The following is a 20,782-nucleotide window of genomic DNA, read 5'->3' on the forward strand; positions in this document are numbered from 1 at the left end:
AAAGGGAGCCACTTTAGAGTCTTTATGAAGTCTCATATCATGGTACGCTTTTTCATTTATTTTGTTTTGAACCACAAAATGCTATTTGAGGAAAGCACACAATTAGTGTTAGTTCTAGATGGTTACTGGAATCACTGATCGGACTGAACAAGAAGGAAAAAAAATTAACACCGATTTAGTAAATATTCCTGAGGCAATATTTATAAATGTAAATATTGGATATCATGTAGACAAATTTTTTAAAAATTAAGTTTCAAAGGAAATTGAGTGGTTACATGGAAGAGCTCATGAACATATTGTTAAAAGATGCGTATAAAAGAGCTATCTTCCTGTTATAGGAATGGATAGTGTGCCCTGGGATGAAATTTCTAATGATGAACAGATCATACATGGATTTAAAAAGTTGGTTCTTAATCCAGATGGAAGTGAAGGGAATACGGTCTGCAAAACCATGCTGGAGAACTGGAAGTTCTAGTCATGACAAAGACATTGATACTTAGGAGGTACAAAGAGATGGAATAAAAATATAAGACTGGAAAAAATTTCTCAAGTAATATGTGATTTTAATATCTATGTATAGCTAAATTAATTAGGTAGACATCAACATATTTCATTTTTATTACTATATGTTTATATTCAAGTTGGCCAACAAACTTTTCTTCTTAATGGGAAGCTTAAGTTATATTTAGCCATATTCAGTATTTGTTGGTAATAACCCGCTTTACTCAGATAAGGAAAAAGCAATGATGTTTAGTAACAGCAGTGCTGTTTAGTAAATTTTTTTCCTAAAAGCAAACCAATATTTTGTTAACATATTTATTCTAACATGTGATTGCCCTTCTTCTCCAAAGAATTAATCTTACATTGATAAAAACAAATGCTACCATTATTTCACATAGAAAAAAATGGACTCAACCAATCTATTCGGTGTTTATTTATGGGAAATATATATATATATATCTTCTATGTCCACACACATTCATACATATTGACAGATGAACTGAGCAAAAGTTTTTATCTTTTTCTAAGCTAACTTCTTCAGTATTCGAATCTCAAACTTGAATAAAAAAATTGCTTCTTAACGAAAGATGTGTAGGGTTTAATGGCCAATGCCTCAATTGGCTGCAAATTGTGAAGTTGTTAAGTGATACCTGCGTCTCTGGCAGAGTCCACTGCAGTGTTGTAAGCAGAAGAGTCAAAATTTTGAAGATTCTGGGACCAGTTGGTTAGATTGTTAGCCATCGGGGCGGTTGCCTGCTGGACTTCCACTGTGGTCTTATTCGCTTCTGCGGTGATCAGCTTGGACTGGTCCAGGCGCTGCTGAGCGTCACCTTCACACAGAGCACAAGGACATTTATTGTGCAAAGCAGGAGGGCATTTGCTGGGGTCATGAGTATCCATTTAATAGCTGGGATGAAACAGACCTCAAATTCAGCATTTCAGTCAAACCGAGATCTTTACATAAATGTTAATTATGGTGTAAGTTAGGTGCACAAAAATATTTTAAATAGTATTAACAAGTGAGCTTGAAAGACTCTAAAGCCTCATTAAAATCACGTAGTTCAATTAAAACATTTCCAAATTAAAAGGAAATTTAAAAAAAGAGTAGTATTTCTTCAGGTTAGAGACCTGGTGAGAAAGCTACAGAAAATGCACACGAGATACTAACTCATAAAATGTTTATGTCTGAAATTCACTGGAAATATCACTTTCTTCTGTGTGGGACACCCTCTGCCGTAAAGATGGAGCTCTAGTATAGAAGCAAATTGGTAAGGAAAGGTATTTTTGAATAAGAAAGCAAGTTTCAAAAGCAATCTATAGGGCTTCCTAGGTGGTGCAGTGGTTAGGAATCTGCCTACCAATACAGAGGTCACGGGTTCGATCCCAGCTCCAGGAAGATCCCACATGCCACAAAGCAACTAAGCCCGTGTGCCAAAAAAATAAAAAAAAAAAAAGAGATCTATAGTGAAAAATTTTTTGTTATATATTTAAAATAAAAACAATATAAGTTTACAACAAAAGGGTTTTTTCCTGGGTAACGAGATTATAAAAGATTTCTTTCTCTTTTTTTATCTGTATTTTCTAATTTTTCCTGTAATGGTTATGTATTATTTCTGTAATTAAAAACAATTAAAAATCACTCAGGTGAGGCTGTAGCTTCAATTATTTTTTTAACTGAAGAAACATTTAACTCAACCTCACATGCTCTGAACTCTGATGGATGTAGCTTTGAATCGTGGGTCTGCTTCTTTTTGTTGCCGTGCCTCTCGGAGCAAGTTCTCTAACATCGACAAGCCTCAGGGTTCACATCAGCCTTTCAGGCAACAGCAATACTTTCCCACAGGAGACAATGTTTGTAAAACACAGCCCAGTGCTTAGCATGTGGTAGCTCTGATGATGCTGTGACACCCTCCTGGCCAGGGCTTTGGCGTCCTATAGTTCTGTAGCTGGATTTGCTCTGTGTAGTGAAACACCACATCCGGCAGTAACATGTTAACTTTCACCATGCCAGGAAAGGCACATCTGCTTCCAATCACATCTTTCTAAGATACCACTGTAGTTCCAGATGAGGCAACATGCGTGCTCTTGTTTCTCTCTCTGGCTTGGTGGTCTCCCTGCTTGCACTATAAGAATGACATGGCATGTAGCAGAGAGCAGCTGTTTACTGTTGGGGCCAGAGAAACCCAATAACCAAATTAGGGCATGTTTGTTAATGAAAAAGGATGTTCACAAGAAAGTAGGTTACCAGATAGTATAAACATCATGATCTCATTGACATGCATGTGTGTGCATGCACACACACACACACACACACACACACACACATTGGAGGAAAATGCTCTGAAATTTAATTGTCAACCCTAGCTGATATAACTACAGCTTTTATTATTTTCCAGGAATTTTGTGTGTGTGTGTGTGTGTGTGTGTGTCTGTCTGTGAGAAAGAGAGAGAGAGAGAGAGAGATAAACAGTTTCTTTTGTCATCAGAAAGCAATATTTATTTATAAAAAGACTAATAAGCAAAGAATCACTTACTCTTTCCTCAAAGGTTTATCTTAACACTAGTGAACAAACAGATGAGGCTTAAGCTCTGTCTGAGATCCTCACCTCTCTCTGTGGCTTGTAGTCTCTTAATGGCATCATTTAATCTGTTTCTGAGGGCACTCTTCCTTGCTAGGGCTCCACCTACGCGCCTGCTGGTGTCAGCCACTGCCTTGTCGTTGCCTGTGGAGAAGAAGCCAAAAAAATTACAAGTAGGGCAAAGATGCCAAGAAAAAAAAATCTCTATTTCACCAAGGAAAATTCTGGTTTGTACCATGGATTCATATGCAATATTCTGAATATGATATATAAACACAGAACGCAAATTCTGGAAAATGGTATTTCAAGTCAGAGGTAAAGGATTGCGGAAAACTTGTAACATTGCTTGGGAGTGACGTAGGATGTCATAAAGTAACTCATAAAGGATGTACAGATAATGGCTAACAGTTTTGATTGAAAAATATAGCACTGCTGTGACTAACAACACCGAATAGCACAATTGATAAAGAGCTGAAAAGATCTTTCTATACTTATGGTGATAACTAGTTAGATAAGAATTTTTTTCTTAATTAATAAAATTTTAATTGATACACAACACCCATCAAGAAATGGGTACACCATTATAAGTGCACAGCTTGATGAATTTTCACAAACTGAGCACAAAATACAACCAGTGCCCAGGTCAAGAAAAGCATTTTTAAAAGCATTATTAGCCCCTTACAGTTTCCTGGGACCTCCATGATTACCCAAAGGTGACCACTATTCTGAATCCCATCTCTGTCCATTAGTTGTATCTATTTTTAAGCTTTATTCAAAAGAAATGATAGAGTATTGTAACTTTATTTTTTGTATCACTGTCAATTTCTGTACAGTTCTAAGTCTTGATATTGGGTAATTTAAGTCTTCCAGATTTTTTTTTCTTCTATTCTTCAAGATTGTGCTGGCTATTCTTGCCTATTCCCACCCACCCCCATTTCCAAAGAAATTCTAGAAACATCCTGTATATGTATATACAGTTCTGGTACTTTGAGGTTATATTGAATCTATAGATAACTTTTGGCAGAAACTGTTATTTTTACAAATTCAAGTCTTCTACTTAATGAATACAGTTTTTATTTTTTCTTCCTTAGATCTAAATTCTCATTTTGATTTCCATTTATTTAGATCATCTTTTAATTTCTTAAGTAGTGTATTATAGTTTTATGTATAAAGATATTAGCATCTTTCATCAGATTTATTCCTAAGTATCTGATGTTACTACAAATGGTGTTATTATTTATTTATTTATTTATTTATTTACTAAGCAAAGAACTTTATTAATCTTTGTTTCAAACTTTATTCCCAGGCTTCTTCAGCTTTAATTAGCTGCAAAGAATGAATTGTATATAAGCAAAAACTGAAAAGAGCTGCAGTGTCCAGGGGCTTGGGCTTAAAAATATTAGAGATCTAGATTTTATCAGATCCATAAACAAAATTTTAAAAAGCAGTCATAATATAAAATAGCAGCTCCCAGTAACTTCTTCAAGATTTATCTTCTTCAGAAGTTGACTCAATTCAGTTTGCTTCATTCTTGGAAGCCTCATCAAAATTCTCCACAAGATCTGGAACTTCATCATCATCATCCTCTCCAGTAGCAAGTGGTGCTTTTCCATCCACAGATTGTTTGGGCAGAGCTTCAGCCAGTCTCCTTACACTGGTCAGACTGTCTGCGCCAAGCTGGTTTAAGATGCTCGGTAGCATTTCTGTCAGCTGCTTTGTCTCAGCATGGCCTGTAATGGTGAACGTGTTTGCTGCCAGAGATGCCTGAACGTTAGGGTTGTTAACGTGGATCACTGTTCCTTGGTTCGTCAACATATTCACCTCTTCAATACCAGAGATATTATTTACCCCTAACTTCTCTAAAGAGAACTGAATTTTTTTGTCATCTGCTGTGGCTGTTCTATGAACCACCTTCTTCTTTCTGCGAGCAGTTCCTTTCCCACCAACGCGCACTTGTGCCTGCAGTGTGGCAAGTTTCTCCTGGTTCATGATAGTTTCTTTCACCTTGTTGGAGCGGAAATGGGGCTGCGCGGGGGACTAGGGTTGGCGCTCAGGGGGTCTCGGGTAGACCAGCTGAGTTAAGGCTCACACACGCGGGGAGGCAAGATGGCCACAAATGGTGTTATTTTAAAAAGGTAATTTCTAATTGTTTTACAGAGAATTAAACTGGATATTTATGCACTGAATTGATAATGTGGGGAATCCTTGTCTTATTTCCAATCTTAATGGATATGCTTTCAATATTTCGGTATGTCTGTTTGTTGAATATTATTTTATTATTCTTTATTAGATTATGGAAGTTTTCCTCTATTTCTAGTTTGCTATGAGTTTGTTTTTAAACATGAGTGGGTAGTGAGTTTTATATCTTCCTGTATATAGTGAGATAAGCATATGAATGTTCTCCTATGTTCTGTAAATGTGGTGAATTGCTTTTGATGTTTTAAATGTTAAAATATCATCGAAATTGTGGAATAAACCTAACTTGGTCATGCATTACCATTTTTATGTATGCTAGATTTGATTGGCTAATATCTTGATTGGGATTTTCACATCTCTGTTTATGAGAGAATTTGGCTTATATTTTTCCTTGTTTATAATGTCCTTAGGTTTTGATATCTAAGTTTCGTTGCCTTCAGAGAAAAAGAGAATATTTCCTCCTTTTCTATTTCCTGACAGAATGTATATACTAATGGTGTTATTTCTTCTTTAAGTGTTTTGGAGAATTAACTGGTGGAGCCATCTGAGCCTTGAGATTTCTTTGTGGGAGGGCTTAAATTACTGATTAGATTTATTATACACATGCACGTACATACAGTTCTATCAGATTTTCTATTTGTTCTTGTATCAGTTTAGATAATTGGTTCTTTTCTTAAAAAACTATTCTTGAAAATGTGCTTGTAGCATAGACCCTAATTGGGGCTATCTTGGCACAAATCTAAAGTTATGATATAATGTCGCCTGAACTGAAGGATCAACTTTCCCAAGAATTCTTGTTTCATGCTTTGTTTACTTCCAAAGCATCAGGAAATGTATGTTTCTTGACAAACAGAAAAATAATTTCTGCACTTCCCATCCTTCTTTTCTTTCTCTCCAATGGGCTTGTAAACGTATTCTCCCATGGTGTACTGTCTCTTTTCAATTATACAGTCTTGGTGTGCTTGGTTTATTGTTCAGTTATTTTTCCCCATACATGTGTATAATGGGTATACATGGGTGATGCTTAGTTGACTCTGTCAATGTACTTATACCAAGTACAATGTAACCAAAGTAGAAGCACTTCTTTCTTGCTTCCTCTGGGTAGTGCCAATAATTTCCCAGAATTCAAGGAGGGTCTTAAACATACTTTGCAGTTGTTTTGCACCCTCTCTCCCTCTTTTAGTTTCAATTTTTGAATACTGTGATATAAGCAATCTATTCAGCTCTTCCTTTTGGGTCTTGTTACTGCAAAAAAACACTGGCTGATATACTGAGAAAGAATATATTTAACTATATTTGAAGTTTTTGATAAAAATAGGAGAAAGTCTATTTTGGGCTGGATGTTTATAAGAAGTTATGCTTCATAAAAAGTCTGTCCTATTTGGAACTCACTGTCTCACATAAGCATTTTTCATCTTACAAATGAATTCAGTAGAAGATTTTAAAAAACAGCAGCTTCCTGAGAGTATTACAGGTTGCTATTTGATATAGATAATGAAAAAAAGGAAATCTGGTAAATAAAGATTACTGATCACTGAAACTCATTTGGAAATGAATTAACACTGAAATTACAGTGTAACTCAATAGATGAATATGGTTCAATTTGAAAATATGAATTTATATTATAAACATGCATATTTTCTAAAGGGATCCACACAGTCCTAACTCCCCATCAGTGTCCCTTTTGCAAATAAACATATGAAGGGATTTAACCAAACAAGATCATGAAATAGGTGACCAGATCTGCAAAATATTCAAAGAGACCAAAGCAGAGAGATTTATCTACACATAAAATAAGGAACTTTGAAGAGATAACATTGTCAGAATAGAAAAATTGCTTTCATGAGGTTCAACAACTCAATAACAACAGGATTCGAAAATACCTTGCAAATTATCAAGGAGAATAAAATACTTAAGTCACTGCATCATGAAGACCCACATATTGTGTTCTTCACAAACAAAAGCACTACACAGATATGACATTTATCCAAAAATATTTTATTACAAATATTCTAATTCTTCACTGCTAATATTCTAATTCTCTTCTAAAGAGCATGTTTAAGACTAGACTTGTGTAATGAATTAATTAGAATGAAGAAACAGCATTTTTATTGTCTTTGTTTACCCAGATAATAACTGCTTTATGGTAATTAAATAGTTAAATAGTCTGCATTTGGAAAGCAAATACATTTATTTTCTCTATATAGTGGCTCTACATTTAAAAAAGAGAAAATGCACAGTTAGACTTGAGATTAATTGCTTTGATAAAAATCACATGAAATTTTCACTTTCAAACTTGGTCTTTGTTTTTAGATGGTAGAAGTTAGCTAGATGATGGATTTGCAACCTCATTAGCTAATGCTTGTATATTCTTAGGAATGAATTCATTACCTCAGAGATGAGTAAGGTTCAGTAAAATTCTTAGTTCGGTTGTTTTTAGAAGTAACTCATAAGATTCAAAATTAACTGAAATGATTTCACTTTTATTTTTTTCCTCCCTCTCCCACTCTTGGATGTACTTGATTTAGCAGACGCAGACACCAGCCTTTGGAAGTGCTTCTTTCTATGTGGTCATTAGGCCTGTGCTAAATACAGCAAACGTGTAGAACACAAACTACAAGAAAGTGCAAAAAACCAGATGGCTTTGTGGTACCCTGTCCTCCTGACTCTCACAGTGCTGACCCACCCCTTCACGGTAAAATTTTAAAGGGCCTTCTGAATTGTTCAAGGAAGGTCACATTATGTGCAATATTATTTTAGTGTTAAGTGTATTTTATGGTATTATGGTATTATCTCCTTGAAAATTGGTATTTATAGTAAGTTTCTATTAATCAGCCTTTTTAATTAGCAAGAATATCCACTAAATGTTGGATAACTATATGTTTCCATGTAATTTTACCACATGTAATTTTTTAAAACCACAATTTATTTTAAAATATCTAATACTTGCTTCTTTATTATTCAGATGAAACAAGTTATTCTTTAATCCTAGAATTCTGAAACCTCTGTTTATATGCACAAACACTGTGTGAAAGGAGGGAAGTAGCTATAAATCAAAGGAAGACAGGAAAGTGAAGATATTTACTAGAATCTGCCCTTGCTTGCAGCTCTCTGGCTTGATTGAGGAGGTTCTCACTCTCATCTTTATGGTAAATGATTTGCGTATCAATCCCACTCACAGCCTACAAAGAAATTGGATGGAGAGAGTAAGAATGCCAGCAGAAGAAATCAACTTTTCATCGTTCTAGGATTTAAATGATACAGTTTATCTGCTAAACACCAAGCAAAATTCATACAGCTTCATTTTCATAGCTCAAAATCATGGTCAAATGTGAACATGAGAAAATAATATCCTTGACATTTTCAAGATAAATGGTTTCTGAGGAAAATTCAGTGAACTTGGAATAGTTCCTGGACAAGGCCCCACCAAAGTGCTTGTTATGAAGAAGCTGGTGAATAAACAATTTTTGAGTTGAGGAAATCTGAATGTATGCATAAAGTATCTTTTCTGTCAGCAGGAACTAGCCTTAGATATTTTTTATTCAGGGACTTTGGTTTAAAAAAGCTGTCAAAGAAATTGGCATTCGCTGACTGGAGTATGACATCTTGAAGAACTTGCATTACTGAAACATTTGTAACATAAATAAAATGGTCTTTTCTTAGTTCTCCTGCCCTTTCTGCCATTTGTATTACATGGGAAGCTCAAGAGATGACATTAGGAAACAGAAAAGTCATAAGCCAGCAAAAGGCAACCTGTAAATGAATGTTAAAATAGGGGAATACTCACATCATAAATTCGATCAGTGATGTTCAAAGCCTGCTCTGCTGTTTCATTGGCTTCACTAACATAACTGGCAATATTTTCATAGACATTTGAAGCGTCCAAAGCCTTCTGCACCAGCCCATTCATATCTGAACTGTGCAAATTCCTGTTAATGAACAAACCTGGCATTATTTCCCCTTCTTACCTCCTTAGGAAATAGGGCCATTTTTCGGGCCTGACTGGAATACTTCTGGGACCAAAGGTACTTCCTTCCTGTTATTTAAAGTCACCTGGCTGGGCAAGGTTTTCCAGAGCTGCCTTTCCTAGGGGCACTTTTTTTTGCATTCCTCTGCTTTTGGTTCCCTCAAGACTTCACCTAGTTTTGGCTCCTTGGCAACTGCCTGCCTGGGAGTAGCCTCAGGGAAAGGAAATGCTGATTTAAAAGCAGTGTCTGCACCTCTTCAAGCAAGAGTTTGTTTCTGTGGTGGCGTCAGGCAGAGGAATGAGCCCACAAGCATCCCCACCTACCGCTTACCCGAATCAGCACTGTTATTCCCTTCCTGGCTGAGAAACTAAGGCTCTTGGAGAGGGTGCATAACCTCAGCCGGTGTTACCTATTAGTTGGTTTCGCTCTATTTATTCAATCTTTTTTCCTTCTTTTATATAACAGACCACATTTTTCTTTAAGAAAGGTTATAACACGTATTGAGCATCATGTGCACACACTGGGCTAGCCCCGTTCCATATATTATGTCTCCAAATCTTGCCGCACCCATGAAGTTGACCGTGTTATTCCTTTTTCCATAAAAGTTGCTGAGGCTCTGAGGCAGGGTGCAGAGCTTGCCCAGGGCAAACATGGTTAAGCTGTGTCTCACTCCTGAGGCTCAGCTGCCTCACTTAAGTGCACAGCCTCACCTCACAACCACCCCTGCCTTGACACCACGTTCTCTGCCTTTGTCCCTTCTGGCCCCTATAAGGTTCCTCTAAAATTTACTGACACCCATCATGCACTGGACACCCTCACATAGGTGTTGATAACAGTATGTAGTTCAGAGGACTGATGTGAGGTCCAAAGGGGATAAAATATGCATAATGCTTGGTTCCATGCCTGGCACCCAGTAAATCTCAGGATTTATTATTGTATCTAAACTATTTCCTAAATAGAAATTTCAAACGGCACATGTATCCACACAATAATTCATATTACTGACAAACACTTTTTCTTCCTCTATAATATGAACCCCACCCCCTCTCCTGCAGCTCATCCTAAATCCTTTGTCTTAATTTGACTCAGTCTTAAATCCACCAGTTTCATACTTTTTCCCCAAATCCAGACATTGATGACTAGTATCGCTTTATTCATCAGTAACTTCTCAGAAGACTCCCTGTGATGCAGTACATGACACTGCAGACCCTACAGTGGCTCCTCTCTTCACACGGCCCTGACCTACTGAGCTAAGCTAATTGTTTCTCAGCCTCCTCCACCAAGTTTCAGTCCCTGTACAGCGGCTTAGGCTCAGAGAGACTTCCTCTGTATTTCCTTGGCAACTTCCTTCTCTTTTGTCCAAGTTCATCATCATTCTGGCTCCTCTGCAGTAGGGCTGACATCCATTAGGCAGAGTAGGGGCCCACAAAGATGCTTTCATGTTAACTTTTTTAAAATCAGAAGAAAAAAGTAAGGATAACAGTAATGATTACATTAGCCTTTATACCAATGTAGTCATGACATATAATTAAAAAAATTTTTTTATGGCCCATGAAAGCCATAATGCAGCCCTGCTCTGCAGAGGAAATTCTGATCCAAATGCTTGCTACTTATATCTCCCCACAACCCTTTGTTCTCAGAAATGGCACAGAGAGTAAAACCTGAGGAAGTTTTAAAAGAAAGGGATAAAATGTATAAAATGTTACCGATATTTATTAATATTTAAAAATTTTGCTGGCTACAGTGGAGAGCAGATATATCAAAGAGCTTGAAACAAAAAGCCTTTATTACTTTGTTTTCATTACTAGGCAAAAAACAGGTACTGCATCAATACACAAAATAAAAATGTGCTTTTGAAATGGAAGCTTCTTGATGGATTATGTTTATCTCTGTTTGAGGCAAAACATGCAAATCACTGGGTACACTAGATAGATGTTGAAGAATATTCACATTTTGAAGGGAAGACGTCTATAAATTTGGATATTTTCCTGAATATATGTAGTCAGAAATATGCTAAACATAAAAAAGGGACTTCAGAGTGACTGATATTTCTGATTCTGTTTCATGTAAAGCATGGGGTAACTTCCCTAGAAGTTCTAGCTAGAACACTGTTTGCTGCAGGGTGGCATTTAGAGGAGGTTTGTGTTGGGATCTTATCCAATGGGATGTAGTTACTACATGACAAAAGAGCAATGAAGAGAGCCATAGAATTTGTCTCAAAAATAACAATCTATCCATACAGCTATTACCAAAACTAGTATTTTCTCCAAGTTCCATTTTATTCACTTCATCAAAAACACATTTCCTGGGAGTATGACACTGAGCTGGATACAACACCATCTCACACATCAAGGTTTTATCCGTGATCTCTCCGTGCTGACTTCATCCCCTGCCCTTGGCAATCAGGAAAAAAAGGTGATTTAAGTTTTGAACAGAAGTGAATACTGGGTCTTATTTTATTCGTGACCTTTACGATTCTTGTTTCTAATTGCCAGATTTGTAACCTTTCTCCATAATGATCTCATTATTTACCTATTTTTTTCAGGGTCATGAATTCAATTCCAATCTTTTAGTTCATTTCAATTAATATTAAATGAGTGCTTATGACTCTCTTCTAGATACTGGGAGGAAGTTATCAATTGATTTTTCTCTTAACAGGTATTGAAATCAAATAGTTCCTGCTGGGCACTGTGGAGTGGCTAGAGTGTTTGCCACAAGTCCCTTGCATTGCCAACTTCCAATCAGCTTTACTTAAGACACTTGGGTGTGGAAAGCTAATGCTGTCTCTGAAATAAATAGGTGATGATGGCAGAATTAGACCTCACAGAGGGATTTGATTTACTTGATAATATTTTGTGCCAGCAGTTATGTCCCTAAATAAAAATGCATTAGGTTATCTTATTAATAATTGTGGAACAGAACTACCCCTCCCACAACATACATCTCTAATCTGACAGATTTTTTAAAATTGAAAAACTGTCTCCCCAGAGCAACTGCAATAAACAATAGTTGGTTCTTAGATTGGCCAACCAACAAACAGATAAACAAACAAGCAAACCCAACTCTAAAATCAAACTGCTAACACTGTATCCCAGCAACCCTGTCATGTGAAATTGAATAAAAATAAGTTACTCAGCCTGTGAAGATGTTTGCATTTCTAAAAACAGGATATTACCTGCTCAATTCATCAGCCTCTTGTTGAAGGTTCTGTGCATGGTCAACAGCTTCCTGAACTAAATCATGACTGACGTTGCTTAGGTTGGATAGTTTTCTTTGTAGTTCATTTTTGGCTCCATCTATTTCAGCATAAATCCCTGATGCATTCTAAAGAAAATGTTTAAAAAAGAAATGAATTTAGAGGGACTTAAAATATTTTTCCCAGGGAGCACCAAAGATAATCTCTATTCCTCCTTACTATGAGGTTAGTAAGTTTCAGGCCAGATCTACATGAGTCTAAAAGGTTATACACAGACATTTGTCTGTTTGCATCTTCAACTCCTTCTCTGCTGATTGCTTCCCTAGCATTCAGACACACTCTGCCATCTCTCATCTGAAAAGAAAACTAAACTAAACAGAAACCCTCCATTGTCCACACTTCTCCCTAATGTTATTACCCTACTTTTTAATTCCTTTCATAGCAAAATAGACACCCTCCCCCAAAAAAGTGTTTATGCATGCTATCTCTATTTCATCATTTTAAAATTCACACTTTTGACCTATTCCAGTCTGGTTTTTACCTCACTACTCCACCAACACAGAAATTCACTTAATGATTTCTGAGTTACTAAATCTAATGGGTATCATTCAGTTATTTTATCTGAACTCTCAGCTCCATTTCCTGTGCTGACTACTCTCACTGACACTCACCTTGTAACGTGACCCCTCTTAATTTTCAGTTCAACCGCAGACCTACGATTTTAGCTAAGACCACACACAGGATGCTGCTGCAAAGCTATGACTTCCAGCTTTGGCTGCACCCTCAATGCTGAAAAGCATTTGCTCTCCCAGTCACTCAATAGTGACTCTAAACACTGTCACCATTCCAAAGCCAATAATAATTCCTTCCCCCACCCCTATCCGATTCTCAGCAGGTCACTTTCTTTTCTTTTTTATTCAGAAGGCATAAACTAACTGTTAGTGGGGAACATGTTTTTCGAACTCCCAACGTGATGTTCCTTCCCTATGAAGGGAGCTCAATTAGTAAAACTCCAGACCTTTCCACCTTCTCCTTACTCTGCCCTGAGAGGGGGAGTGGTTCATTTGATTGGTAAATTTGGGGGGATAACTATACAGACTCTGCTCAACTCCACTCTTCTGCCCCTTGGGAGCAAGCTGCCAGAAGAAAGCTGAGTTTTCCTGTGCTCCTCCACAAGCAAGAGTTGTCTTTGGCAGAAGCCCCTCCATGCCCCCCATGAGCCCTGTGGTGTTGCGGGTCTCGGTGGGCAGACCTGCCTAATTCTGGGATTGAGTATCAGCAATCCCGCCTGGGTAAGAGATCTCTTAAGAAGCCACACCCTCAATTTAGCTGAAATAAAGGTGTTACTTTTGGTCTTAATATTTGATATTTATTTTTCAACTTGTTTAGAACTTGGGTGCTGAAAAGGAGTGCCATCTATTGATAGCCTCCTAGGAGACTCCAACACTGACAACCAGGAGTTTCCCAACTCTTGGCTACCACCCCCAGCCCTCCCCGCCAGCAAACCCTTTACACTTGCTTATCTGTAATAATAATAATATCTATACATACATCTTCCTCATATTTAAAGATGAAAAGTGTTCCTTTTCTGTACAAGGCATGCTCCCCTATTTTCTCAGGGCCCCTGTTTCCTGTTTTCTTGCTCCATAGCTATCGGCACTTCTCAGATACAAATATACCCAAGATCCTTCAAACAAACAAACGAACAAACAAACAAAGCTTATTCCTTGACTCTAGCTTCCCTTGCAGCTTCTTCTCTTGTGCTGATGAAGTGTTCACCACAGAAATGGTTCTTTCCCAAGATTCCCAATGTCAGACCCCATACTGCCAGGTCCATTAGACACTTTCCTGTATTTACTGGATCTGTGTCTGGTTTGTGATGGTGTTGGTCACAGTCTCTGCCGTAAAACCCTCTTTTTCCCCAGCTGCTGTGATGCTGCTGTCTCCCAATCTCCTATTTCTCTGGCCAGGCAAGAGACCTTCAAAGCTAGTGTTCCTTAGGGCTAGACTCAGCCCTTTCCTGTCTGAGCAATCTAACTCCTTTCTCTGAGCCCAGCCTTCTAGTCTTCTGATCCTTTCTCCACCACCTTGCAGGAATGGTGAACTTTCTATTAAGCAAATCTGATCATATTATTTCCCATCTCAAAATCAGCCAATTGCTTTGCATGAATAAATCCAATTCCTAAGCGAGGCTTCATCAACTGACTCCTCCTCTTAACAATTTCATCATTTCTCACCAATTCCTATCCAACTGCATCCCATGGTCCAAACGTGACTGATTGTTGTTTTAATGCTCCATAATTTTTCCAGCCCCTGTGCCTTTTTACATATTTTCTCTGTCTAGAATAACTTCTCTTTCTTTTCTGTCTGATCCATTTGGAAAAGTTCTACTCCTCCTTCCAAATTCAGCTCAGATATCACTTCCTTTATGAAGCCATCTCTAACCTCTCTCTGGTGGGCTGTGTTGCCACATATTTCAATTATCCACGTGCCACATGACTGTAATGATTTTACATTATTATTCCACCCACCAGATTACATAATCTTAGAAGGCAGGAACTATGTTTAATTTATCTTTATATTCCCAGAATGTAGCATAGTTCCTAGCACACAGGGTTTATTTCTATGGAGATGGTATTAAGCCTGTAGTCCACTTGGTTGGTCATCTGGGGAACAATACTTTGAAAAAAAGTTTTAGTTGTATAAGCAGAAAAATAACCACGGGTATTCTACCTTCACTCATTAATTCACTCAACAAATATTCATTGTGCACTCACTATGTGCCAAGTACTCTTGCAGGAGATAGAACACAGCTATGAACACAGTCTTCACTCTCAAGGAACTTATGGTCTAGTGGGAATATATAGTAATAAATAAAACAAGTAGTCAAGTAAGTGAACAAGCTGATTTCAGGGAGTAAAAAACATCTGGAATGTAACATAACAGATAGGATGGGTTGGAGAGTGATCAAGGGCAAGAGATCCACTTGGATTGAATGTTCACAAGGACTCTAGCCATTTGAAGATCTGGGGATAGCAGGTGAAAAAGTCCTGAGGCAAGAAAAAGTATGGTGTATTTGAAAAACAGAGAGGAGCTGGAGTGTATGAACAGGAGTGCGCTGGAGTGTAGCCAGGAGGGAGAGAGTGGGTATGAGGTCGGAGAGGTGGGCCAGAGTAAGGTCATTTAGGGCCTCATGGGCCATGTAACATGAGATGGAGGTTTTGTGTGGGATAATGTTATCTGATTACGGTTTTAAAGGATTGTTCTGCTGCTGCATAGGGAATGGATCTTGAGGGGCAAGACTGGAGGCAAATGAACCAGCAGGAGGCTCTTTCAGCAGTCCACGCTGGAGATGAGGAGACTTGCACTCATACTCATACTCAAGAGTAGCAGCAGATAAGAGGGTAGTGGTCAGAAATCAGGGTTCAGTCTGGAGATAGGGCCAACGTTTCTTGTTGACATGGGAGCGAGGAGAAAGAAGAAATCAATTAGATTGTGCCAGTTACTGAGCTGGGTGAGACTAGGGAAGAGGGTGTTATTCAGAATATGTTAAGTTTGATGTGCCTATTACACATCTAAGTGGTATATGAAGTTGTGATTTAGCTACCTACCATGCTGAGTTCTTACTTGAAAACATCAAGTAAGCATTTGGATATAGAAGCTTGGAACTCAGTGGAGGTCTCAGAGCTAGAGGTACATATTGTGGCAACATGCATCGAATTGTTCTTTAAAGTCATGGGATTCAGTGGGATCAACTAGGGGGAGAGTATGAGTAGAAAAAAGGGCCCAGGACTGAGCACCGAGCCAGTCATCCTCCAGAGCAGGGACCAACCTGCCCCAGGGCCAAGTGTGGCCTGAGACCTGTTTTTATATGGCTCCCAGCTAAGAATATGTTTTACATTTTTAAAGAGTTCTAAAAAACATAAAACCAAACAAAGAAGAATAAGGGGAGCAGTTTTATGTGTCCTGCAGAGACTAAAATATTTACCACATAGAGGACGTGCAGAGGCGAAGCTAGCAAAGTTGGCTGAGAAGAAATGGCCATGGAGGAGGGAGAAGAACCAGATGAGTGGAGTATTGCAGGGGCCAGGACAGGAGCTCCAAAGTGAAACCCAGCAATACTGTTTTTGAGCAGAGGAAGGAGCACAGGTGGAGGGATTGAACTTTTGACATGAGAAGGGATATTTCACTAATTATAATACAAAGGAAGGTAGAAGTGTATATATACATGCAGGTAGACTGGTAGATTTGGGGAAGAAACATGAGGAGAATTATCCTCTCTTTGTTCCTAATTTTCAGTGAAGCATGAAGCAAATTCACCAGCCAGACTGAGAGAAAGGGAGGAGGGTTTTCCACCAGTCATACTGGCTTCTCTGGTGTGGCCATGATGCTGAGGGTACTTGGGTTTACTGGGTTATGGGATTAGAATTCTCAGGTGAGTATAATAGGAGAAGAGGTAGGTATGGAAGTAAAGGTTGTTTGCAAAGAATGATTATAGTGATAATTTTAGCTGCTTAAGGAAGGAAGAATATGAAAGGAGTACAGCAAATGAGATGGAGGAGGTTTTGGCGAGGCTAGAGAATTGGTAGAGTGTGCATCCTAGAGTAAATGAGATAAGAGATGGTGCTCAGGGAGGGAGGTGCTTGATACTTGGATTTGGGAGAGGTACTCTTATTGATGACAAGATATGGGTCTGGTCATACGAGGGATTACAGAGCCGGATGGGAGGAAATCTTGTTGGACAGGAGAAGCTCAAGGAACCAGAGGTCTGAGAGCTGGTGGACTCATCCATCTAGATTTTGATGTCACCAAGGATAGTAATGGCAGTAGGGATGGAGAGGAAGACAGGGGTGGAGAGGAAGCTAAAACAGTCAAAGAATGAGATGGTGATCAGATGACTTTAAAATAATATTCTTTTAAAGGTAATAAAAACAAGCTATGAATACTTCTGTGATGGTTTGGTTCACTGCATTCATCAGAAAATTTCTACTTTAAAAAAATGTGACTTTTATTGACTTTTGAATGCCAACTTTATTAAACACACAACTTATGAGTAAAGAGTGAGTAGGATGTATCTAGATTTGCACTTTCAACAGAACTTTCTGTGATTATCTGTGCTGCACAAGATGGCAGCCACCAGCCACATGAAAAGTGGCTAATGTGACTGAGGAATTAAATTTTTAATTTAATTCCATTTTAAGTAATTTAAATTTAAATTTAAGTAGCCATGTGTGGCTAGTGGCAACTGCACAATGAAAGAAGCTGAAAAATTCAGTCATCTGATCTTATTTTTGCAGTGCCAGCTAACTTGATAGATTGAATTCGAATTGATTATTCTTCTGTGACACTGAGCTCCTGTTCTAACTTGCTACAAATACTAACCTGAACAAGTCACGTATGTCCTTACCTTTATTATGTCATCAAGTTCTGAAAGGCTCAGCCGCGGCACTGTCAGTGAGTCGGAAGACATCCTCAGAGACACATTCACTTCTGCCATCTGTTCCCTCACTCTCTCATGCTGTTTCTGCAGGAGGAAGAGCGGGGAGAGAGGAAGAGAAGGTCATTTTAGATAAAGAAGCCACCAGGGAGAGTGCTAACTGTCAGCTTGCTGTCACTGCACTCAGGCAGATTCAGGTTCCTATCCCAGACCCACCAATGAATTGCCATGCCACTCTGGGGAGTTCCGCCCGGCCCAGCCTCAGCTTTTTCATTTATAAAATGGAGATAATGAAAGTAAGCACCTCAGGGGCTTCAGAGAACTTAGTTATGATTATTACTTACAATGCCACCCCATCAAAGACAGTTGACACTCCAGAGAGGGCCCTTGCCTCTTTCTCCATGAATGTGAAGTGGGGCGAGGGGTAGAGGACTGAACAGGCTCCGTATTTGCAGTGACTGAAAAGTGACTTAATTCCAAAAAGCATTTATCATGTGCTAACCTTGGGCCAGGCACAAATAGCTCATTTTGACAGGAATAAAGTACATACAAAAGAATCTTAATGTCCTCTTAAAAATTTAAAATGGCCCTGTTATCAAATCATAAAATTGTGATCTCGCTTCCTTTTACTCTGGGCTCTTTATGTTAGATGCTCAGGTGTTTTGAAGAGGGAAATTGCCCAAGTATGCATACATTTTTCTTTTTTTTTCCTTTTTTTTTCATTTTTTTTATTGAAGTATAGTTGATTTATAATGTTGTACCAATCTCTGCTCTACAGTAAAGTGACTCAGTTATACACATACAGACATTCTTTTTTTATATTCTTTTCCATTATGGTTTATCACAGGATATTGAATATAGCTCCCTGTGCTACACATTAGGGCCTTGTTGCTTATCCATTCTAAATGTAATAGTTTGCATCTACCAACCTTAAACTCCCAGTCCATCCCTCTCCCTCCCCCCACACTTGGCAACCACAAGTCTGTTCTCCATGTCTATGAGTCTGTTTCTGTTTTGTAGATAGGTTCATTTGTGCCATATTTTAGATTCCACATATTAGTGATACCATATGGTATTTGTCTTTCTCTGACTTACTTCACTTAGTATGATAATCTCTAAGTCCATCCATGTTGCTGCAAATAGCATTATTTTGTTCTTTTTTATGTCTGAGTAGTATTCCATTGTATATACATACCACATCTTCTTTATCCATTCATCTGTCGAAGGACAATTAGGTTGTTTACATGTTTTGGCTATTGTGAATAGTTCTGCTATGAACATAGGGGTGTATGTATCTTTTTGAATTATAGTTTTGTCTGGGTGTATTCTCAGGAATGCGATTGCTGGATCACATGGTAATTCTATTTTTAGTTTTCTGAGGAACCTCCATACTGTTTTCCATAGAGACTGCACCAATTTATGTTCCTACCAACAGTGTAGGAGGGTTCCCTTTCCTCCACACCCTCTCCAGCATTTGTAGACTTTTTAATGATGGCCATCCTGACTAGAATGAAGTGATACCTCATTGTAGTTTTGATTTGCATTTCTCTAATTATTAGTGATGTTGAGCATCTTTTCATGTGCCTACTGGCCATCTGCTTGTCTTCTTTGGCGATATATCTATTAAGGTCTTTGGCCCATTTTTTGATTGGGTAGTTCCAAGTGTAGATATATTTTTTGATGAATGCTTTAATTTATACTTTCACTTTGGGGTTCTAGAGTCAGGGATGTTGTGATTCTGAAGAAATATTGTGGAGCTTCAGAGATTGAAAGTAATGTAGAATGAAACTTTAACATGGCAAAAATAAAAGACTCATAAACTGAGTAAAAAATGAGCTGAAGTTACTTTAGAAATGATAATTTAAATTGGAGTTGAAATTTTTGTTATGGTATAATCTAGGATATCACAGAAATAATAATAAAAGCCTATACTTGAGTGACATACTTTAAAACTTTCTAAATTCACCTTAATGTCCTTTCTCACTCCCTGAACTATGTTCTGATTTAGTGGAAAAGAAGAATGAAACCCATCTTCTCCAAATACCTTGCTACAGGGGAAGACATAGGTCTAGGGACAGAAAAGTATTTCACTAGAGCATCCCCTTAAAGAATATTTAAAAAAATCAATTTCCCCTCAAAATCCATCAAGCTTAATATAGTGTGGTTATCTGGGGTTAATTGTTCTTGTCTTCACAAGGAGAGGTCGTTATACAGCTCTACACAAAAGCAATACATTAAAGTATGTAAGGAAGAAAGGTGAAAAAGATTGGTATTATCTAGCTCTCTCAGAGCAGTTTTCCTGTTACAGAGTGTGACCCCTTCCAGAAGCTCTTCTAGCTGAGTTGCCTATGGGAACACAGCTAACACCCTGAAGTAACAACCAAACTTCAAAGCCCTGTGTGAACAGCACTGATAAGCTCATTGGCAGTAGTTGGAAAATGATATGCTTCAAGTTAAAGGGCTTCTGTCACTTACCAGATATAACATTAGACAGAGACGAATAAAATTAGCTTTGCAACACAGATATTCCCACAGAAAGATGGACAAATTGAACAAAAGAAAGTTTAGAAACTAATAATTAGTGAAAACGACATAATTAGCACTATTTGGCATGCTGCAGTATCCATTTCACATACGCAAAAAATAAAACAAAAGTTTCCTGATACTTAAAAAAAGAGATAGAAACAGTCTTGGGAAGGTGCAGCTTTGGTTTATGAGAAACCCTAAACAGACAGAATCTCATATTCATCTGATAAAGATTTTTATCATTCTGTTATCCTTTCAGGTTGGGAGTAGGATGGCAAAACAAAAAATGTAATCATTAATTGTGTGGCTACTATTCGCACACATCAAAATGATTAAACTATGTGGTTGATTCTGGTTTTATAGAAGATTGGAATTTTGG

General features: G+C 37.9%; 2 protein-coding genes across 2 annotated transcripts in view; both read right to left on the reverse strand.

The window, feature by feature from the left end:
* The window catches only part of LAMA4 (laminin subunit alpha 4), a 133,754-nt gene that overhangs the window by 36,152 nt on the left and 76,820 nt on the right, over window positions 1-20,782 (reverse strand). The window contains exons 13-18 of the mRNA XM_057738716.1: window positions 17,848-17,964; window positions 12,420-12,568; window positions 9,064-9,205; window positions 8,362-8,458; window positions 3,108-3,224; window positions 1,152-1,331 (exon numbers count right to left, since the gene is read on the reverse strand). Of these exons, the coding sequence (XP_057594699.1) occupies window positions 1,152-1,331; window positions 3,108-3,224; window positions 8,362-8,458; window positions 9,064-9,205; window positions 12,420-12,568; window positions 17,848-17,964 (802 nt within the window). The remainder of the gene's footprint in view (window positions 1-1,151; window positions 1,332-3,107; window positions 3,225-8,361; window positions 8,459-9,063; window positions 9,206-12,419; window positions 12,569-17,847; window positions 17,965-20,782) is intronic.
* Window positions 4,339-5,151, reverse strand: LOC130855298 (transcription factor BTF3-like). The gene has a single exon (XM_057738717.1). It carries the CDS (start codon window positions 5,067-5,069, stop codon window positions 4,596-4,598), a length of 474 nt encoding a protein of 157 aa, XP_057594700.1. The 5' UTR covers window positions 5,070-5,151; the 3' UTR covers window positions 4,339-4,595.

This window comes from Hippopotamus amphibius, chromosome 6 (genome assembly GCF_030028045.1).
Source record: "Hippopotamus amphibius kiboko isolate mHipAmp2 chromosome 6, mHipAmp2.hap2, whole genome shotgun sequence".
Lineage (NCBI taxonomy): Eukaryota > Metazoa > Chordata > Mammalia > Artiodactyla > Hippopotamidae > Hippopotamus > Hippopotamus amphibius.